At 47.5% G+C, this 16,252-nt stretch overlaps 2 protein-coding genes across 2 annotated transcripts; both read right to left on the minus strand.

Annotated features, from left to right (window-relative positions):
* Positions 1–504: 504 nt before the first annotated feature.
* LOC306825458 (hatching enzyme 1.2-like) lies at positions 505–4,136 on the minus strand. The gene is made up of 8 exons (XM_079346232.1): positions 3,887–4,136; positions 3,579–3,624; positions 3,181–3,333; positions 2,898–3,015; positions 2,069–2,247; positions 1,417–1,498; positions 1,112–1,248; positions 505–866 (listed from the first exon to the last, which is right to left on the minus strand). The coding sequence occupies exons 1-7, from the start codon at positions 3,959–3,961 to the stop codon at positions 1,122–1,124; spliced, it is 780 nt and encodes a 259-aa protein (XP_079202358.1). The 5' UTR covers positions 3,962–4,136; the 3' UTR covers positions 505–866; positions 1,112–1,121.
* Positions 4,137–9,885: 5,749 nt separating this feature from the next.
* On the minus strand, positions 9,886–15,330 carry gtse1 (G-2 and S-phase expressed 1). Its single transcript, XM_079347040.1, has 12 exons — positions 15,152–15,330; positions 14,884–14,952; positions 14,740–14,797; positions 13,724–14,396; positions 13,460–13,621; positions 13,242–13,377; positions 12,414–12,797; positions 11,906–11,960; positions 11,204–11,434; positions 10,811–11,045; positions 10,609–10,725; positions 9,886–10,061 (listed from the first exon to the last, which is right to left on the minus strand). Exons 2-12 carry the CDS (start codon positions 14,903–14,905, stop codon positions 9,975–9,977), a joined length of 2,160 nt encoding a protein of 719 aa, XP_079203166.1. The 5' UTR covers positions 14,906–14,952; positions 15,152–15,330; the 3' UTR covers positions 9,886–9,974.
* Between the last annotated feature and the right edge of the window lie 922 nt (positions 15,331–16,252).

Consider the following 16,252-nt stretch of genomic DNA (forward strand, 5'->3'; position numbering starts at 1 on the left):
ATTGGGGGGTTTGTAGACAAACTAGGGACATGTGAGTGTTAGAAAAACATGATGAATATGTGACCTTTAAAACTGGCCTACAGTAATGCAGTCCATTCGACCTACAGTACCTTCACTGCCCACCAGAGGGCCACAGTCCACACTTGTGGAATCACTGATTTAGACAGTTTGACCTCGAAGCTGGTAATCAAACATACTGTAGGGACTTTGTTTGTCGAAGTCACTTGTAACAGCATTACCATATTTTAGAGCTCTTAGGATGTGTCGCCCCCTAGTGGATCTTAAGAGAAGTACACAGGAGAGCAGCAGATCTTGTTTCTGAGGAGTGGAGGAGGTGAAGCCTCAAACGTTCATCAGTGTGTCAGAGCAGCCTTTTAAATCAACAGATTCAAGCTGACAGAAGTCACCACTGTTTTAACCATCCACTGTTTCGTTAACGATTTAAAAAAAAAAAAGTAATTATACTGTAGTTTATGCAAAAAAAGAGAATTTCACCAACATGTATTGTTTTGAGATATTTGAATTTAATGGCAAGGACAGCTGAGGAGAATTTCGCGACATCACAGACGGATGTACAGTAGTGGTGTGAAGGCTGAAAAAGGAGGCGATATCAACGACAGATTATAGCTAATGAAGGCTAGAAGTGAATTTCTATCTATATATTAAGAAAATATGCATCCTCAACATGAAATCATCACACAGACCTCTGACATGAAGTCTGTAAAGACACACAGATAAAGACAGAAGGCTTCAAGAGATGCGTTTTAAGATTTAATGTCTCTACATTTGTTTGATTTAATTATGAAGCGATGAAACACGATCAGCTGGTTTCAGGGCTCAACTGGCTCCAAGTTTGATTTGATCACCTGTTGGGGAAAAAACAGAACATCAAGATCTAGGATTTGAATTTTTTGATGCAATCTTATTTTACATTAGTTCACATGTTCATTCTCCTGTATCAAACAAGGATCGCTCTGCGGCTTATTAAAGGAAGAACGTGCGTCTCTTTCGGATGCACTCGATGTCGCCTTGGAGCACCCAGCATGAAACATAAGTCGGGAACTCTCTCTGATGCTAACGAGCACAAAGCAGAAAAAGGAGAGTCAGATACTTACTCTTGTTTAACATCTGTACAGCCGGTTCAGTCTGGTGATGTCGTTTTGGCTCATCTGGGTGGCCGTGCCGAATTCAACGTTGGCGTCGGGGATCGGAGCCATCGTTGGTTTATTGTTCGAAGAGAAGGCGTACCTGGAAATATACACGATGCAGAAGATTATACATTTATTTTGTTGTTTTGGGAAGTCGAAAATGATTGGTCCGCTATCAGCTTTGTCAACAAAACTATTTAGGGAAAATCTATTTGGACTCGTGGAAAGCAGCCCCGAGAGATGCAGGATGAAATGAAGCCTTGCCAACCTGTGGTACTGCATGACCGAGTTGTAGTCATAGACGGTGTTCTGGTTCAGAGTGTTGATCTTGTCGAAGGCGTACGCCAACCCTGAGACGAAAAAAAAAAAAAGTTTGCCCTGTTAGATTTGGACGTTGTATTCAGGGACACCGAACTAGATAACAATTTGTTTTCTTTGTTAGCTGGAAGCAGGAGGATCATTTTGTGTTGAGATTTAATTTAAACTATAAACCTACAAATATCAGCAGGTTAGAGGCAGTTTTTGAAACTAGCATGATTTTGAAAGTAGCATTCCCTCCGTGCTCCATCTTCATCCACACCCTCTGTGCTTCCTCTGAAGCCATGCCCCTCACTTACATGCACGTCGGCCATTTTCAGAGAACATGAGTTATTAATTTCTGTCAGGACCTAAAAACAATTTCAAATAAAATCTTAAAAAAGTGAATCTGGAGAAAATTCCCGTCCCTGCCTTTAATATCGTCCTGTGTCACAGATGCAATGATTTACTGTTAACCTTGCGCTGGTCGTATTTCACAGACAAAATGAAGAAACAGTTAATTAAAAAAAAAAGCAGATTGATCAGAAGTTTTAATCAGTTGTGTCCACTTCTTCTAAATGTAACTTTAGATGGTTTTATGTGTTGGAGGCTGAAAAACAGACCAGGCTGGATGTTCTCCCACAGGACCCTGATGTACTGGTCTCTGTCTGAGCGGCACTGTTCGTGGTTGAAGCCGAGCGCGTGGAGCAGCTCGTGCTGCACGGTGCTGTGATAGAGGCAGCCCTGACGGTCCAGAGACAGCGTCTGAGCGTAACCACGGCGACCCACGTACGAATAGCAACTGCAATCAAACAGTGAAATCAAACATGAGATGACAGAAGCAGGCAGGAATTTATGAAGATGGTATTAATCTCAGTTAAATAAAGTCTCCATGGGGTTCAGAAAGACTAGTGTGAACGCCGTCTGATACAAATCCGGCCACTGGCTTCTGGTAGTGAAGTTAACTATGCTCTGAGTTGTGCGTGAGTTCCAGGCTGAGATTGAGCTTTCGAGGTGCGTTCTTTCCTCTCTCTCGCTCTCTCCCTTTACGCACACACACACGCACCTTTCGGCAGACGCACACACATAGAGATCTGTGGCTTTCCAGACGCTGCAGAAACGTAGATCAGGTAGAGACAGAGTTTGACTCCGTCTCTAGACAATAGAGCAGGTTAGGAGACCTGTGTTCTGTGTCCGCCATCACGTGACCACATGTGGTCGCGCTGCCATTTTGATCTCTCTCTCTCTCTCTCTCTCTCCAATTCTCTGGTCAAATTAAACAGAGCATTCAGAGCTGAAATCTAAACATAGCAACATGTTTCCTTAATGTCTAATGGTGACGTCATTTTATCATTTACCTCAGTAGATATCTTTCACATTGCCATTTTCTAACAGCTGGTATTAAATGATGGTCATTGTTTTGCATTGCATTAGAGTTAATAAAAACATCACCCATTGTCGGACTGGATGTTCAGGTAATCCCTCTGGCCGTTGCGCGGGACAAATCTAATGCACGAGACGTCACGGAAGGAAAGCAGACCCCGCTCGATGATGGAGCGCTCACGAGAAGCTGAGAAAGACACAGACAGGTTCAGTTTGATGCGCGCGCGCGCACACCGTGTGGATCAGAACACGGCTGTGATCAGGGGTATAGCAGTATCTCTGCTCCTATATGTGGAGGAAGTTAAAGACCACGAGTTCAATTCTCCGGAGCAGGTGGAATAATGTTACTTACAGAAATGTCCTGCGATGGTGTAAGGCACGTAGACTTTTCCATCAGCTGACTTTGGCCACATGCAGCCCTGAGAGGTGCAGGGATCAGCATTTCTCTCGTTTTCATTGTCATAGGCGATGTCATCGATGACCAGGGGCTCATCCTTTGTGTGCACTGCAGGAAGGGGACAGAAGGCCTACCGACTTTAGTCTCATAGACTGAGGCAGCTGTCATGGTCCACATATAAGACACTTCCTGTCAGGCATCCAGGACGCTTTTGTCCCATATTTGACCAATAAGTTAAGTGTATGTTTCATTTATGTGAAATTTGAAGTCACAAACTATCAGAGCTAAAAAATAATACATTTATTATTTAATTTAATTTATTAATAAATAATGTAGTAAATATATTTTCTCACCAACGTCTTTGTTGGCCCTCCACAGGAGCTCAGACACAGACAGATCCTAGGTCAGGAAGGTCACCTCATTAAGAAGAGGACAGGAAATGATAAATGTCTCTTACACATTTTTTCACACTTATGGTAGAGGCCGCTGTGTAAAGTGACCATCAGAAGAATTTCTTATCAAGATGCAGCAAAACTAAGAGAGCGCTGAATCTCATCTGCAGCAAGCAGCAGCACAAAACCGGAAAACACGTTTGTTGTTGTTTGCTTTGCATTCTTCTTTCTTCATTTCTGTTATTTAAAAAAGATGAAAGTTTACTGACCGTGTCTGCAGCCCAGCAGCATTCAGAGAGCAGCAGGACGACGAGGACACCGAGCGAGCGCTTGAAGAGAGCCATGTTTCAGAAGTGCAGGTGAGCACAGTGAACACCTGGATCCTGCTGCAGACGCTTTGTTTTATAACCTTCACTAGCCTACATCTGTGAGAAAAATAAACTCCCACGTCTTCGCTCGGTGATAAGATGCAGGTCACCTTGAAAACATGCGGCTGATTCCCACATTGAGTCAGCAAAATAAAATCTATTTATGGAAGCGATCAATACTGGAGGAACTTCATGTGACCTCGTGGGAGTGGAGGTGGGACAAACACCTGTTGAATGTTAAAGTATTATCCATGACTGATGAAGTGGATTAATTGTAAACGTTATTGTTTAAACTACTGTTTCCTTGAAAAAAAAAAAAAAAAACAGCACGAGGGATTCAGCTCGGCGTTATTTTTAGTTAAAGTTACAATTTGGTCCGTCTGTTGTTGTTTTGACTCTTAAAGATTATTGGGAACGTCTGGCGGGTTTTGTGGTGCCTCAATTTTTTTTTAATTTTCAAATATTAACACTTAAGAGATATTAGTAATGAACGCTGGTTGGAGTGGCCGCCCTTGTGAATCTTTGCCTTGCACCCCATCAGACCCTGAGTCTAGAAGCATCCCCGGTTTGAATCCGACCTCGGCCCTTCGCTGCACGTCATCCCCTTGCTCGCTCCTGCCAACACTTCCTGTCTCTCTTCAGCTGTCTGATCCAATAAAGGTAAAATGCCCCCCCAACACAAAACATTGAAATTTCAGACCCATTCATTCTTTAATTTATTTCCACTAACTTTACCTATTCCAGTTATTCCTCACAGAGCTTATTACAAACATTTTACTCTTCAATTTTTTCCCCTGCTGTGTTGCATGAATATTCATGAAAAGAGAAGTCAACGCTGATGAGCTGTCAACCTGCTTTCTTTATAATGACCAGCAGAGGGCGACAGAAAATACCTTTGACTGTATGAAAGGAGACGTGAAGTTGGAGTTAGAAGGACAGTGTTGGGTCCAGCCAGGATGACAAAGTTCAGGCTGTGTCCCTTTGGAGAACCATGACAAAAGACTCTTTATCCCAGCATGCCTTGCAGGTACTCCCAGAAGGCTTTGCCACACCTAACACATAGGTGTGAAGTTTGGGAGGGATAAAACCGGTTGCCTCCCATTGTTCTGCCTCTTTCATACGTTGTCTGGCGACGTTCGAGGATACAACTCTGCTTCCTGTTACACAGCATGATTCTCTTTATTTAAAAGTTTGAACGGCACAGCATTACCATATTTTAGAGCACTTAGGATGTGTCGCCCCCTATTGGATCTTAAGAGAAGTACACAGGAGAGCAGCAGGTCTTCTTTCCGCAGACACCAACAGTTTCGAGCCTCTTTTGATTTTTGCATCCTTATTTTCTTTCCTTGTCTCGTCTCCTACTGTACCTCCTTCTTCAGATGGAGGAGTGGAGGAGGTGAAGCCTCAAACGTTCATCAGTGTGTCAGAGCAGCCTTTTAAATCAACAGATTCAAGCTGACAAGAGTCACAACTTTTTTAACCATCCACTGTTTTGTTAACGATTTAAAAAAAGAAAAGTAATTATACTGTAGTTTATGCAAAAAAAAGAGATAATTTCACCAACATGTATTGTTTTGAGATATTTGAATTTAATGGAAAGGACAGCTGAGGAGAATTTCGCGACATCACAGACAGATAGTACAGTAGTGGTGTGAAGGCTGAAAAAGGAGGCGATATCAACGACAGATTATAGCTAATGAAGGCTAGAAGTGAGTCTATATATTAAGAAAATATGCATCCTCAACATGAAATCATCACACAGACCTCTGACATGAAGTCTGTAAAGACACACAGATAAAGACAGAAAGCTTCAAGAGATGCGTTTTAAGATTTAATGTCTCTACATTTGTTTGATTTAATTATGAAGCGATGAAACACGATCAGCTGGTTTCAGGGCTCAACTGGCTCCAAGTTTGATTTGATCACCTGTTGGGGAAAAAACAGAACATCAAGATCTAGGATTTGAATTTTTTGATGCAATCTTATTTTACATTAGTTCACATGTTCATTAGTTCACATGTTCCATCACAGGCTGCAAGAAGAAAAACAACAACGCAGAAGACGGGGACCCTGAGAGAGCAAACCAGCTCAACTTGTTTTTTAACAGGTTTGACTGCCCCGTCGCTGCAGCCAGTGCCTGTCCCCCCAGCACCCCTCTACACACCCCCTCCCTCCCTCTCACTCCCCCCAACACCTCCACCAGGACAAACACAATCTCCAGAGACAATCCATCCCCCCTCCCCCCCACCATCACCAGAGACCAGGTGAGCAAGGAGCTGAAGAGACTCCGTCCCAGGAAGGCAGCAGGCCCGGATAAAGTGTGTCCCAGGATGCTAAAGGCCTGCTCTGCTGAGCTGGGGGAGCCACTTCAGCACGTCTTCAACATGAGCCTGCGGCTCGGGAAGGTTCCTGTGCTCTGGAAGACCTCGTGCCTCACCCCTGTCCCCAAGAAGAAAAACCCCAGTGAGCCAGGCGACTTCAGACCAATCGCTCTGACATCACACGTTATGAAGACCTTTGAAAGGCTGCTGCTCCAACACCTCAGACCCCAGGTCCAACACGCACAGGATCCCCTGCAGTTTGCATACCAGGCAAAGGTGGGCGTGTTGCATGAATATTCATGAAAAGAGAAGTCAACGCTGATGAGCTTTCAACCTGCTTTCTTTATAATGACCAGCAGAGGGCGACAGAAAATACCTTTGACTGTATGAAAGGAGACGTGAAGTTGGAGTTATTCCCTCAGATACATTTTTACCATCAAGTCTCAGTTTTTAGTTTGAACTCTTTGTCAACAATAATCATATTTTGAAATATCTTGTCTCTCGGTGAAGAGCAGGGCTGCTACCTCGATGGACGAGTCATAAACACGGCAGCCTGCTGACCAAGATGCCAACAAAGAAAAACATAATGATCATGATCATACATTTCACAAACGGGGGGGCTCACGACCCAGTGGGGGACATATCAGTGGCTGCGTCCACTTCCTGTTTCCATCCATCCATCCATTTTCTACCGCTTATCCGGGGCCGGGTCGCGGGGGCAGCAGTCTAAGCAGAGACACCCAGACTTCCCTCACCCCAGAAACCTCCTCCAGCTCTTCCGGTGGGACCCCGAGGCGTTCCCAAGCCAGCTAAGAGACATATTCTCTCCAGCGTGTCCTGGGTCTACCCCGAGGCCTCCTTCCGGAGGGACATGCCCGGAACACCTCTCTAGGGAGACGTCCAGGGGGCATCCGGACCAGATGCCCGAACCACCTCAACTGACTCTTCTCGATGTGGAGGAGACTCCTGCTCCGGTCGTACAAGGACCGGACCGCCCTTAGCAAAGGGCCCCGAACCCCATACTCACGGAGCACCCCCCAGAGGGCGCAGCGAGGGACACGGTCGAATGCCTTCTCCAAATCCACAAAGCACATGTGGACTGGTTGGGCAAACTCCCATGAACCCTTGAGCACCCGCTGGAGAGTGTAGAGCTGGTCCAGTGTTCCACGGCCAGGACGAAAACCGCATTGTTACTCTTGAATCCAAGGTTTGACTAACAGCCGGAACCTCCTCTCCAGAACCCTGGAATAGACTTTCCCAGGGAGGCTGACGAGTGTGATTCCCCGGTAGTTGGAACACCCTCCGGTCCCCCTTCTTGAAAAGAGGGACCACCACCACCCCGGTCTGGCAGTCCAGTGGCACTGTCCCTTACCTCCACGCGATGTTACAGAGGCGTGTCAACCATGACAGCCCCTGCACATCCAGAGACTTCAGATACTCAGGGCGAATCTCATCCACCCCCGGAGCCTTGCCACCAAGGAGCTTGCCAACTACCTCGGTGACTTCGGCTTGGGTGATGGACGAATCCACCTCTGAGAACTCAGCCTCTGCTTCCTCAGTGGAAGACGTGAAGGTGGGATTAAGGAGATCCTCGAAGTATTCCTTCCACCGTCCGACTACATCCCCAGTTGAGGTCAGCAGCTCCCCACCTCCACTGTAAACAGTGTTGGTGAAGCACTGCTTCCCCCTCCTGAGGCGACGGACGGTTTGCCAGAATTTCCTTGAGGCCGACCGAAAGTCCTCCTCCATGGCCTCCCCGAACTCCTCCCAGGCCCGGGTTTTTGCCTCCACGACCGCCCGGGCTGCGGAATGCCTGGCCTGCCGGTACCCGTCAGCTGCCTCAGGAGTCCTATGCGCTAGCAACGCCCGATAGGACTCCTTCTTCAGCTTGACGGCCTCCCTTACTTCCGGTGTCCACCACCAGGTTCGGGGATTCCCGCCACGACAGGCACCAGAGACCCTGCGACCACAGCTCAGAGCAGCTGCTTTGACAATGGAGGTGGAGAACATGGTCCACTCGGACTCAATGCACCCAGCCTCCCCCGGGATCTGTGAAAAGCTCGTCCGGAGGTGGGAGTGACCTCGCTAACAGAGGGTTCAGCCAGACGTTCCCAGCAGACCCTCACTACACGTTTGGGCCTGCCGAGTCTGACCGGCTTCCTCCCCTGCCAGCGCATCCAACTCACCACCAGGTGGTGATCAGTTGACAGCTCAGCCCCTCTCTTCACCAGAGTGTCCGAAACACACGGCCGGAGGTCAGATGACACGACCACAAAGTCTATCATCGACCTCCGGCCTAGGGAGTCCTTGTGCCACGTGCAGTTATGGACATCCCTGTGCTCGAACATGGTGTTTGTTATGGACAGACTGTGACTAGCACAGAAGTCCAATAACAGAACACCACTCTGGTTTAGATCAGGGAGGCCGTTCATCCCAATCACCCCACTCCAGATCTCACTGTTGTTGCCCACGTGAGTATTGAAGTCCCCCAGTAGAACAATGGAGTCCCCAGTCGGAGCACTGTCAAGCACCCCTCCCAGGGACTCCAAGAAGGCTGGGTACTCTGCACTGCCGTTCGGGCTGTAGGCTGAAACGACTGTTAGAGACCTGTCCCCTACCCGAAGGCGTAGGGACACGACCCTCTCGTTCACCGGGGTGAACTCCAACACCTGGCGGCTGAGCTGTGGGGCTATGAGCAAGCCCACACCAGCCCGCCGCCTCTCACCGCGGGCAGCTCCAGAGAAGTAGAGAGTCCAGCCCCTCTCAAGGAGCTGGGTTCCTGAGCCCAAGCAGTGCGTGGAGGTGAGCCCGACTATATCTAGCTGGTACCTCTCAACCTCCTGCACAAGCTCAGGCTCCTTCCCCCCCAGTGAGGTGAAGTTCCACGTCCCAAACGCCAGAAGCTGCGTCCGGGGATCGGGTCGCCGAGGCCCCCGCCGTCGACTGCCGCCACACTGCACCCGACCCCTACGGCTTCATCTCTGGATGGTGGGTCCACAGGAGGACGGGCCCGCATCGTCCTTTCGGGCTGAACCCGGCCGGGCCCCACGGGCAAAGTCCCGGCCCCCAGGCGCTCTCCTGCGGGCCCCAACCCCAGGCCTATTTGTGTTTTTCATCATAGGGGTTTTATGAACTTCATTTAGTCTGACCCGTCGCCTAGGACCTGTTTGCCTTTGGTGACCCTGCTGGGGGCTCAAAGCCCCCGACAACATAGCTCCTAGGGTCATTCGAGTGCTCAAACTCCCCCACCACGATAAGGTAGCAGTTCAGGGGCGTTTATTTTTTGAAAATGTTAAGGCTCACTCCATGGAAAACACTACTGCACTGAAACGTCAAACACTTCCTGTTTGACGTTTTCAAAACACATACTCACGCTGTGTCGGTTACCTGAACACAAAGACGCATCTTCAGCCGTGACATAAAAACATTTATTCAGACATCAATAAGAGCAGCGAGACAGACACAAATAAAAGTACAATCAGGTGCAGAAAGACTTCAGGAGAACTTTCGTTATTTTCATTTCAAACACACAATAATCCGATTCAGTGACGGACTTCTCTGATTAAAACTCCGCTGCTTTACAGTGCTGGATTAGCTTTGACAGTTCCTGAAAACAGAAACCTACTGAGTCCAGTTCATCACAAAGAAAACCAGGAGGCCCGGGGGGGTTAGAAGGACAGGTTGATGAGCGGGGCGTTGTTCTCTCTTTTGTCTTCTGGACTCCACTTCATGAGCGGAGAGGTCAGATCGATCAGCTGCAGAAAGGAACACATCAGAAACAGACTAAAGATTATAAACCTTCCTACAGGCAGGAAACATCGACCAATTCCGACGCCCCACTTCCTCGTCACATGACCCTCTTCTTGTATTTAGCAGGTCACAAATACCCCATGTTCCTTTAACATGTGTCAGTAGTCTGTTTCCAAACCCCCCAATGATGACAAAAGTCCATCCTCTGTCTTCTGCCTGCTCCACTTTTCAGAAAACGTGTGCTCAAACAGGCCGTTTGGAGGTTTTCCCTTCATGACATCACAAAGGGCAGTAGCCCCTCCCACAGCTAGGTGTTTGTTCTGCCCTCTGAGTCTGCCTTCTCACCATAAACAATAGGACATGGAGCCAGAAAGCAGCGAGTACACCTGAGCCCTTCCAGAGAGGGGGCGTGGTCAGACACAGCTCATTTACATATTTAAAGCTACAGGCACAGAAACAGCCTGTTCTGAAATAGAGGGGTTTATAGACATGATCAAACACACGTTTTGGGACTCATTTAAACCGGTTGAGTCCTTGATGTGGGTCAGTTACCTGAGAGGAAGTGCAGGTCTTGCCACTGGTCCGGATCAAGTTGGGGGTGTTGGTCAGGTCGATGAGCAGCTTCTCTTGAGGCTGCAGAACGAGGGCAGGCAGATCCAACAGGAGGACCTGAAGAGAGAGAGAGAGAGAGGAGGGTGAAGTTCAACCTCGTGTGTAAAGCAGAAGTCTGGTCTGCGTTTGCGTCGCCTCTGACCTCCTGTGTCTTTGTGCTGCTCTCCTCTGAGGACTCCAGTTCTATCAGGTCTTTGCTGGGTGCTGGTTCCACCTGGATTGGTTCAGATACAGGCTCAACGCTCTCCGATTGGTCGGTAGGTGAGAGGCTGGGAGGAGGGGCAGCAGTAGACTCCTCCTCTTCCTCTTCCAGACAGAAGGTCGGGACCTCAGGGGCAACAACAAGCTCCGCCTCCTGAGTTTCTGCTGGGGAGGGGCTACACGACAAAAAATGCAAATTAGCACTCTCGGAGGTTTCTAGAACATTTCTGAGCTCTCGTGCTTTCCAGCATTTTAGTAAAAACGTCTCCAGTTGAATTCACCAAAGTTGGATTTTTAAAATGTAACGACGTCAAAGTGAACAGGTAATTATCACCTGCAGCTTTTCTCTCTCCTGGCGGCACTGAAGCAGGGGGCGGAGTCTGACTCAGAGGTGGCCGACGGTCTGGAGGGCAGGGTCAGGTTGGTGGGCGTGGCCGGGGGAACGACGGACATCCTGCGCTTCACAGGGGTGGGAAGGGCAGAGGGACGCCTCGCCTTCATCTGCAACACCCTGCCGCCGCCAGCAGAGGGCGTCATAGGAGCGGCAGAGGCCCTCTGAGGGAGACTGCAGAGGAGAAAGTGTTTAACGTCATCAGGGTCAGAGAGGCCGCCATCAAGTGCATCAAACAGCCGAAGATGTAAGAGAGATCTGGGCGGGAGACTCGAACCGTGCTCAGGTGGTTTTTTTCCACCTGCGTGACGCGTCTACTTTCTATAAACATTCCTCCGTACTTTAAATGAGATTAAGCTTAGAGCTGTATGTGGACTTTAACTGAATTAAAACTCTCTCTCTCTCTCTCTGTGTGTGTAGAGAACAAATTTGTCCTTGTGTAAGAATATATTTGTGTCTCTAAGCTCAACAGATCCTTTGTTTTTCGGTGAAACTGGAGGTCAAACTGGAGGTCACCAGATCCACTTAACGGCATAAAGTGAGCCAGCTGTTTACGTGTACAATCAGCACACTTTGATTCTTCTTTTTTTCTTGATAAGAATAAAGAGGACTGCGTTGACAGCGGTGTAGTGCGAGTTCATTTACCTCTCCACGGTGCTCGTCGACACCGGCCTCTTTGGATTCATCGTCTTTGAGGCGTCTGGAGACGAAACACAAAGTGAGACAGACGAAGAGGAAAAGCACGGTGTTGAATTAGGAGGTTCAAGTAGTTGGCTCGACTCAGACCGTGAACTGCAAATTCAGTTTATTTTTTAAAGGCACCAACGTCTAAAATTAAAAGCCAATTAAAAAAAATGTAAAAAAATAAATAAATAAATAAATAATCACAAAGAGGATTTGTTAAAGAAAGTTGGAGGAAAAAGTGGTTTTATAGAAAATTCTTCATCTGGATTTTTCTGCAATGAAACTACTTGGCACGAGAAGTTTTTTTTGGTTTGAGTAAAAGTCGAGTAAAGTGTTCGTTTCAGGAGCTGGAGGGAGATGAAATCACAGCTGCAACACGCGTGCTTCACAGTTCACCATCAGATCCGACTTGCAGCACTTTAATGTCCTCGTTAGACACAAACGATTAAAGATTAACTTCACGTCTCACCGTCTTTTGGAGCGGCTCCTCTGAAACCTCCGCTGGGTGTCGGCAGCACTAAAGCCTCAGGTTTGGATTTAGTCTTCAACCCGCTCTGCAGCCGGGTGGAGGAGCCGGTCCTCTCCGACACTCTTTTGGCGGGCGTCACCTGGAGGGGCGTGGCCTCGGCTCTCTTCAGCGGCGTGCACTTTGTGGTTTTGGGGAGTTCCACCTCCGAGGGCTTCCTCGCCTGAGCGGACAGCGAGCGGCGGCCGGCGTTGGACGACGCCGGTCGCACAGTGCCGTACACGCTCGAGCGGTTGGGTCTGCTGGGATTGGATGGTTTGGTCATGCTGCTGGGGGCGGGGCCAGTGGAGCCACTTAGGCTCCGGTTCAGAGAAGAGTTCAGTTTACCTGAGAGGAGACACGACACCACATCATGCTTCAGCACGTTACCGTTAGCAACGAGGCCCAGTGTGAGCGCCGCCTCAATGACAGAATCTGTTTGTAACTTCAATCAGTTTCATGTTGTTCTTAAAGATTTATTTTTGGGTCTTTTTATGACGAGACATTGGATAGAAAACGGCGAGCGTGAAAGAAGGCTGCAGGTCAGACTTGAACCTGGATCTGAGGAGAAAAACCTCACGACCTTGAACGGTTTTATTTTGTTCATCTTTTGACTTCATGAGCTGCCCGTTTTATTCTGATGCCTTCGTGAAGCACTTCTGAATATCAACGAATTTTTCCCGAAATCAAAGTTCTTAATTGAAGGAGGATAAAACGTTTGTTTGCGAGTGAAGTTAAAGGTCAAAGTTCCCCTTTAGGGGTCGTTGAGTTGACTGTTAGCACTTAGCATACCTTTAGCAGGAGACAGAGATATGCTGGAGTTGAAGCTGGACACTGACGAAGAGGACGAAGACGTGTTCTTCCTGTCCGTCACTCTCTTGCTCTGGAGAGGAGGAACTTTTACAGTCGACATGTTCCTCGTGAAACTCTGAAGGAAACACAACGCCACGGTTAGAACGTTTCTAACAATCAACAATCAATGTGATTAAAAGAAACGGTGACGGTCGTACTTTGCTGGGCGGCGCCATCGTGCGTTTTCCCAGCAGGCTGGAGTTGAAGGAGGAGTCGCTGATGTCGGATGCGACGCTCGCCGAGTCAGAGAGCAGATCCTCGCTTGAATCAGCGCGGCTGGAGAGACGAGAAGACGGACTGCGCTTCCAAGTCCCCACCGCCTGAAAGCAGACCACAGCTGACATCGACACGCGTTCTACTTACGTTTACTAGAACATCAAACGGCGGCTCAGGACTCGTGTAAGACCAGCAGGTCCACTTACTGGTTTCATCTCTCCGGCTTTACTCGGCGGCTGCAGTCGGGTTTTATCCACTCTGCTCTTGCTTGCTGAACAGGAAGCTGTCGGGCCTGCCGGTTTGCTCGGCAGCACGACGCCCAGCGCCGCTTTCCCTCGCAGCCCCGTCCTGGGCAGAGCCTTAACCCCGACCACGGGGCTTGAGGTGCTGAGTCGGGCGCTGGTAGAGAGGCGGCTGGACGAGGCAGGGCGGATGGAGGAAGTCGGCTTAGCATTGGCGGGGTGCTTTGATGATGCTGCGTTGGTGCAGCTTCCTCTCAGCAGGCGGCGTTGGACGGCAGGCGGCAGCTGCTTCACGGGACTGTCCTGCACTAAGAAGGTCTGGCGTTTGATGGGGTCGAGCGTGCTGGCGGTCTGAGCAAGCGCGCCCAGTTTGGCTTCAGCGTCCTGCAGGAACTCCTCCCCGCCCTCGCCGTGCGGCTGGCTCACCTCGCCGTGCGGCTGGCTCACCTCGCAGCTCTGGAGCTGGTCTGCAAGTTTGTGAGCTTCCTGACAGACGGCGTCCAGCAGATCTCCCGTCAGCGGACTCCAGCTCACCCGCTCACCGTCGAGCCGAGACGCCACGTTTACGGAGACACACTTTTCTTTATGGCTGAGCGGACCCACAAACACCTCGTCTTCATCTTCGTCTCCTTTGGAGCTGCAGAAGAAGAGGGGAACGCCTGACATCCCAGCAGAGAGCAGCTCGAAGAGATCACAGCTGATTTATAATCTTTAAACTCGTGAAGGGTGACGAAGGTTGACGCCTGAACTCTGACCTCACTTATAACAGTTCACAAAAAGAGGTGACCAGTTTGGGGTTTGAAAAAACAACCTACTGCAATTTCAAAATCAACCATTCAAAGAACAAAGACTACAACACATGATATCTAAAAAGTATCTACTATTAATACTGACATGTATTTCTCATATTTGCATCCGGGTTTTTTTGCAGCTTCTGGCTCTTCTGCAAAGTTGACAGAAAAAGAAAATGTGCTTCTTACCTGGCAGGTGACAAAGAGACATCGAAGTCAAATTTCTCATCAAGCAGAAAGGACAGATCTGTTCAGAGACAAAGTTCAGACATCATGTGATGACATGAAAACAGACTGGGGGGGGGGGGGGGGGGTCAGGGAGTCTGAACTTACCTCTGTTAGCTCCAGAGCCCATCCCGCTGTTTGTTCTTTCCTCAGAGAGTCAGACTGAACCGGAACACACTGAATAAAGATCAAACACAGTCTGCATGAAGAATAAATCCATCATGTGTAACAGTGAACCCGCATGCTAACGTTAGCACGTAGCCCTCCAGACAACGTATTTAACAGTTGAGCTTTGAAGTGAGACACTCAGTGTTAAAGTTGTGTCCATCCAGCGGCTAATAGGAGTCAGAATTACATTTTAATCAAAACTACAAACCTCAAGTTCTTCTTTAAAAACTTCAAATTCCTTTATTTCTTCTTCGCAGTCAAACGGCGACACGAATACACGACCGAGCAAACGATTCAAATCTGCTGCGCTATTGCTCACGTGACTCTGACGAGCTCAGCCATTGGTTGAGGAGTAATGCGACGAAAACTACAAAGAGTTGTGGGGATTGTAGTCAGATTGCAGTCCGTAGAGCTAAACGTACTTCCTGAAACGTTGGAAGATAAATACCTTTTAATATAAGTATTAAACTTATATTTCTATTTCTATTGGAAAATATTTAATTCAATTCGAAATGTACATACGAATTAGGTAACAATATTTTTCTAAATTGCTATAGTGATTAAACGTTTGATAAATACATTCATATATCTAATCTGACTCCGATGAGATAGTTAATGGGTGAAATCGTATATTTAATATTTAATGGAACATTATTAAAAAATAATTTATGATGACATGTTATAAAAACTTAAATGTAATTTTAATAATTAACGGACAGAAGAAGACGACGTTGGACATATTTCTGAAACATTTAATAGAAAAAAAAAAATTAAATCACTTTTACAAAACCTGTTGAGTTAATTATTAAAAAGTTGAATCAGTTAAAGGGAGAAATGTCAACGTGTTTAGTGGATAAACTGTAGAAATAGATAACTCGATCAATGTTGAAATAGATCATTGCTAAATGACTAGTGAACATAACATTTCAAAAGAAATCATTCTAACAATTTTGCATGAATGAACGAGTTTTAAGAAACACATCTGGAACATGAGGGACAGTTTCAGCTTCCAGTGTGACTCACCACCAAGTGTCCACCAGGGGGCGCTCTCTCTGTGTTTGTTCAGCAGCTTCACTGCCATCATCAGGGAGAATAAAGCAACAACTCAGGGTGCAAACAACCAGAGTGTACAGCTACAAGAAAATCTGTTTAATAGGAGGAAATTATTTCGTTTCTAATATTTAGAAGTTAAACACGAGTTTGTTGTTTCTATTTTTGAGGTGAGACAACATGTGCATGTTTACACGGTTCCTGGCTTTTAATATAAACTCTAAAAATGTCATTTTCCCATTAACTTTGTGATCACATT

This window comes from Symphodus melops (assembly GCF_947650265.1).
Source record: "Symphodus melops genome assembly, chromosome: 6".
Taxonomy (NCBI): Eukaryota; Metazoa; Chordata; class Actinopteri; order Labriformes; family Labridae; genus Symphodus; species Symphodus melops.

What these genes read in the sequence shown, in the direction of transcription:
- gtse1 (XM_079347040.1), bottom strand. Translation starts at nt 14,905, where the DNA reads ATGGGCTCTGGAGCTAACAGAG. An exon ending in ATCTCTGTCTCCTGCTAAAG is followed by an intron (nt 12,798 to 13,241) that starts GTATGCTAAGTG and finishes GTCTCCTCTCAG; the next exon opens with GTAAACTGAACTCTTCTCTG. An exon ending in AGACCTGCACTTCCTCTCAG is followed by an intron (nt 10,062 to 10,608) that starts GTAACTGACCCA and finishes TCCTTTCTGCAG; the next exon opens with CTGATCGATCTGACCTCTCC.
- LOC306825458 (XM_079346232.1), bottom strand. Translation starts at nt 3,961, where the DNA reads ATGGCTCTCTTCAAGCGCTCGCTCGGTGTCCTCGTCGTCCTGCTGCTC. An exon ending in GCTGCTGGGCTGCAGACACG is followed by an intron (nt 3,625 to 3,886) that starts GTCAGTAAACTT and finishes TTCCTGACCTAG; the next exon opens with GATCTGTCTGTGTCTGAGCT. An exon ending in CACCATCGCAGGACATTTCT is followed by an intron (nt 3,016 to 3,180) that starts GTAAGTAACATT and finishes TGTCTTTCTCAG; the next exon opens with CTTCTCGTGAGCGCTCCATC.